Here is a 5746-nt window from a genome sequence, read left to right on the forward strand (position 1 = left end):
CTTGATTTGAATGTGTTGACTTTCCTTCGATTCATAAAGATTTGTTTGAATGTGTTTGAGATTCATTTGATTCTAAAAGCTTTGTTTGAATGTGTTTGAATTTCATTCAATTTAAATGTCTTTGTTTTAACGTGTTTCACTTTCATTAAAAAGGCTTTGTTTGAATGTGTTTTAACGTTTTTCATTCGATTCAATTAGTTTTGTTGAATGCATTTATCTTTCATTCGATTCAAAAAGCTTTGTTTGAATGTGTTTGACTTTTAATTGATTCTAAAAGCTTTGTTTGAATGTGTTTTACTTTCATTTGATTCAAAAAGCTTCATTTCATTGTCTTGGATTTCATTTGATTTAAAAAAGCTTTGTTCGAATGTGTTTAACTTTCATTTTATTTAATTAGGTTCCTTAAATGCATTTGACTTTCATTCGATTTAAAAAGCTTTGTTTGAATGAGTTTGACTTTATTTTGATTCAACAAGCTTTGTTTTCATGTGGTTCACTTTAATTTGATTTAAAAAGCTTTCTTTTAATTTGTTTAACTTTTATTTGATTCTAAAAGCTTTGTTTAAATGTGTTTGACTTTCATTTGATTTAATTAGTTTCATTGAATGCATTTTACTTTTATTTGATTCAAAAAGCTTTGTTTGAATGTGTTGACATTTTATTTATTCAAAAACCTTTGTTTGAATGCTTTTTACTTTCATTCTATTCAAAAAGATTCCTTTTAATGTGTTTGACATTCATTTCACATAAAAAGCTATGTTTGAATGTATTAGACTTGCATTTGATTCAATTAGCTTCGTTGAATGCATTTGACTTTCATTCCATTCAAATTGCTATATTTGAATGTGTTTTAATTTTCATTTGAATTGAAAATCTTTGTTTGAATATGTTTAACTTTCATTAGATTAAAAAAGCTATGTTTAATTGTGTTTTACTTTCGTTTGATTCAAAAAACATTGTTTGAACGTGTTTGACTTTCATTTGATTACAAAACCTTGGTTTTAATGTGTTTGACTTTCATTCTACTTAAAAACCTTTGTTCTAATGTATTTGACTTTCATTTGATTCAATGAATTTAGTTGAATGCATTTGACTTTCATTCGATTCAAAAATATTTGTTTGAATGTGTTTGATTTTCATTTAATTCAATTAGCTTTGTTGAATGCATTTGGCTATTATTTGATTCAAAAAGTTTTATTTGAATGTATTTTTCTTGCATTTGATTCAAAAAGTTTTGTTTGAATGTGATTGATACTCATTTGATTCAATAGCTTCGTTGAGCGCATTTGACATTCATTCGACTAAAAAATCTTTGTATGAATGCGTTTTACTTTCATTTTATTCGAAAAGCTTTGTTTGAATGTGTTTGACATAAATTTGATTCAAAAATCTTTGTTTTATTGTGTTTTACTTTCATTTGATTCAAAAAGCTTAGTTTGAATGTGTTTGACTTTCATTTGATTCAAAAACCTTTGTTTTGGGTGTTTCAATTTCATTTAATTAAAAAATCTTTGTATAAATGTTTTTTACTTTTATTTTATTCAAAAAGCTTTGTTTGAATGTGTTTGACATAAATTTGATTCAAAAATCTTTGTTTTATTATGTTTGACTTTCATTTGATTAAAAAAGCTTAGTTTGAATGTGTTTGACTTCCATTTGATTCAAAAAGCTTTGTTTGAATGTGTTTTACTTTCATTTGATTCAAAAAGCTTCATTTCATTGTGATTGATTTCATTTGATTTAAAAAAGCTTTGTTTGAATGTGTTTAACTTTCATTTGATTTAATTAGCCTCCTTGAATGAATTTGTCTTTCATTCGATTCAAAAAGCTTTGTTTGAATGTGTTTGACTTTCTTTTGATTCAAAAAGCTTTGTTTTCATGTGGTTGACTTTAATTTGATTTTAAAAGCTGTGTTTTAATGTGTTTAATTTTTATTTGATTTTAAAAGCTTTGTTTAAATGTGTTTGACTTTCATTTGATTCAATTAGCTTCGTTGAATGCATTTTACTTTTTTTCGATTCAAAAAGCTTTGTTTGAATGTGTTGACATTCTGTTGATTCAAAAACCTTTGTTTGAATGCTTTTTACTTTCATTCGATTCAAAAATCATCCTTTTGATGTGTTTGACTTTCATTTCACATAAAAAGCTAAGTTTGAATGTATTTGACTTTCATTTGATTCAATTAGTTTCGTTGAATGCATTTGACTTTCATTCCATTCAAATGGCTATATTTGAATGTGTTTTACTTTTCATTTGAATCAAAAATCTTTGTTTGAATGTGTTTAACTTTCATTTAATTCAAAAAGCTATGTTTAATTGTGTTTTACTTTCGTTTGATTCAAAAAGCTTTGTTAGAACGTGTTTTACTTTCATTTGATTACAAAACCTTTGTTATAATGTGTTTGACTTTCATTCTACTCAAAAACCTTTGTTCTTATGTGTTTGACTTTCATTTGATTCAATGAACTTAGTTGAATGCATTTGACTTTCATTCGATTCAAAAAATTTTGTTTGAATGTGTTTGATTTTTATTTAATTCTTTTTTTTTTTTTGAAAGTAAGAAAATTATTATAAACAGAAACTGTACAAATGTACAAGAAGTTACAATCTGTCAATCCAGGAAACACCAGACTACACAAGCCTTACAAGTAAGGCACACCACCCCCAGCAGAATCAAGGGTATCCCGTTCACCTTCTAGGAAGGGTACCAGGACACACAAGAATCAAAAAACCAGGTTCAAAGACCCCTGGTACCTTCTAGGAAGGGCACAGGGGACCAAGACCTGCACAAAAAACACACTAAAACCCCTGCCAATACAAACCAGCATACAAAACAAGACTAACAAAACGCAACTAGACACTATTTCTAAGCTGATGTAGCCATTTACAGTCAGCAATTGTCCAAGTATGATTGATTATCTGCTGGAACCTAGTCACCACCTCCCTTCTAATGACCTTAGCAATGAATTCAGGTCTAAGAAAAGCACTATGCCATAGAGCATGATTCCTAGCAAGCCAAATACTGTAAACAACAGCAGTCAAACTAGCCAGGATCAAATTCTTCTGAACATGGTTCCTACCCTCAGCTTTCCATAATTTCCAGTTGTGAAGAATGTCTACCTGATCTTTATCAAAACCAATCCATTGAGAAACAGCCTTCAACACCTTCCTGTTAAAACTGCAGGAGAAGAAAAGATGACTGCAATTTTCCACAGCATCACCACAAAGCAAGCAGTCACTGCTGTTACTCACCCCATATTGAAATAGATTATCTCTAGTTTTAAGTCCTCCCAAAACAGCAAGCCGTACAATAAAGGTATGTTTTGGGATGTTGAAAGGATTCCAAACCCAATTACACCATTGAACCTTATCCAAATCACCTTGCAGCCAGTTATACCCATCTCTAATTTTGTACTTGTTATTCAGCCAACCTTAGAGGTAAAACCATGTCTCATATCATTTTTTAACTTTGCATAACAATTTCCATGCCCACCCAGCATCTTTCTTTGGGACATAATCCCACCAATTTTCACCTTTAATGTAAACTGAATGTACCCATTTAACCCATAAAGAGTCAGTTTTCTTGGCTATTTTCCAAACATACACACCCAGAGCAGCTTTGTTACACTTCCTGCAATCTCTGATTCCAAGACCACCTGCCTTCTTAGGTCTGCAACACCAATCCCAGGCAATTGGAGGGGTAGTAGATAGAACAACATTACCACTTCATAGGAAAGATCTGCATTGCTGGTTAATCCTATCAATGACTGATTTGGGAAGTAAAACACATTGAGCCCAATAAGTATGCAAACTCATTAACACAGCATTAATAAGGGTGACCCTAGCTGCATATGAAAGATTCCTACTACTCCAGCAATGTAATCTGACCAGCATCTTGTCAATCAAACTATCATAATCCACCATCTTCAAATACTTCGCATTTAAAGGAATCCCCAAGTACCTAAAAGGCATATTACCCTTCACAAATCCAGACTCGCACAAAATGCTATCTTGGGCAGGTTGCTGAACATTACCAAAGTAAATTGCAGTTTTCTCAAGATTAGCCTGCAAACTAGATCTAGCTTCAAAGGTTTTAAGAGCCTTAATCAGGAGCTTGACAGAATCATTAGTCCCATAGGAAAACAACATCAAATCATCTGCAAAAATTAAGTGATTTAAAGCAAGCTCCTTACACCTTTGGTGATATTTAAATCTCCTCTTTTTCCCAACATTCTTCAGCAATCTGGACAGATATTCCATCACAATAACAAATAAGAGAGGAGACTTAGGATCACCTTGCCTTATTCCCTTTTTCCCTTTAAAAAGACCATAAGAACCACCATTAAGCAGTAAAGAGAAAGTAGGAGTAGTAACACATTGCATTACCCAAGAAATGAAGTGAGTGGGAAACTTCAAAGCATACATCATTCCCTGAATAAACTCCCAGCTTACAAAATCATAAGCCTTCCTAAGATCCACCTTAATGGTACACCAAGGGGTCTTCCTTTTATTATAATAAGCCTTTAGCATGTCTTGACAAATAAGGATATTATCCAGAATAGATCTTCTAGAGACAAAGGCTCCTTGACAATCATCAATTAAATCAGGCAGCACCTCCTTCAATCTAGAACAAATCATTTTAGAAATGATATTATACACCACATTACAACAAGCTATAGGCCTGAATTGAGTGACCTTATTAGCATGTTCAATCTTTGGGATCAAAGTCAAAGTAGTGGCATTGACCTATTTAAGCAACTTACCAACATTGAAAAAATCCAGGACAGCCTTGGTAACATCATTACCAATAATATGCCAAGCAGCCTTAAAAAACTTGTTGGAAAACCCATCAGGACCAGGAGCCTTATCATCATCAATACTCCATAAAGCAGACTTAACATCATTGTCAGAAAAGGCTCTACAAATAGTCAAACCTTGCTCATCAGATAACCTGTTACCCTCAGCTATGACTGCAAAATGAATGTTGCCCTGCATAGGAGCTTCAGTTCTAAGTAACCCTTGGTAATACTCCAAGAAAGCCTCACACACCTCCTTAGGATCAACAGTCACCTCCCCCATATTATTCACAATGGAATAGATATTATTATGAAGTCTTCTCTTCCTAATAACATCATGGAAGAAAGCAAAATTCATATCACCATCTTTAAGCCAATGAACCTTATCTTTTTGCTTCAAAAAATTGTATCTATCCAGGTGAGTTTTAGCATATCTGACTCTAGCTTCCCTTTCCAAATCAATCAGACTCTCATTATCAGGCTCAGCTTAGAGTTTCACTTGGATTTCCATCAAAGTCTTCTCAGCTACAGCATCCTCAGTTTCAATACAAGAGTAATTCACCATTTTCAAGTTCTTCAACACTTTTTTCATCTCCTTCAACTTCCTAGCACACTAGAACATTAATGTGCCATCAACATTAATCTCTCAGGCCTCCTTAACAGGTACAAGAAACTCAGGGGAATCCACCCAGATATTAACAAATCTAAAAGGTTTCTTAACTTGAGTCCCAAAATCAAACATGTTAATAACACAAGGGCAATGATCCATTAAACCTTCAGGGAAAAAGGTAGCTTGCATGTCTGGAAATCTATCCATCCACAAATAATTCACAATGATTATGTCAATTTTAGTACACACTCTATCACAGCCAGCTTCCTTATTACACCAGGTATAAAACATTCCCCCATCAGCCCAATCAGAGAGGTTGTTCTGTCTTAGGCAAGCTCTA

The 5746-nt window shown here is 32.6% G+C and overlaps 1 protein-coding gene across 1 annotated transcript; it reads right to left on the reverse strand.

The window, feature by feature from the left end:
* Window positions 1-2853: 2853 nt before the first annotated feature.
* On the reverse strand, window positions 2854-4638 carry LOC110732117. The gene is made up of 3 exons (XM_021912035.1): window positions 3821-4638; window positions 3534-3724; window positions 2854-3431 (listed from the first exon to the last, which is right to left on the reverse strand). Exons 1-3 carry the CDS (start codon window positions 4636-4638, stop codon window positions 2854-2856), a joined length of 1587 nt encoding a protein of 528 aa, XP_021767727.1.
* Window positions 4639-5746: the final 1108 nt, after the last annotated feature.

Source organism: Chenopodium quinoa, unplaced genomic scaffold (genome assembly GCF_001683475.1).
Source record: "Chenopodium quinoa cultivar QQ74 unplaced genomic scaffold, ASM168347v1, whole genome shotgun sequence".
NCBI classification, from domain to species: domain Eukaryota; kingdom Viridiplantae; phylum Streptophyta; class Magnoliopsida; order Caryophyllales; family Amaranthaceae; genus Chenopodium; species Chenopodium quinoa.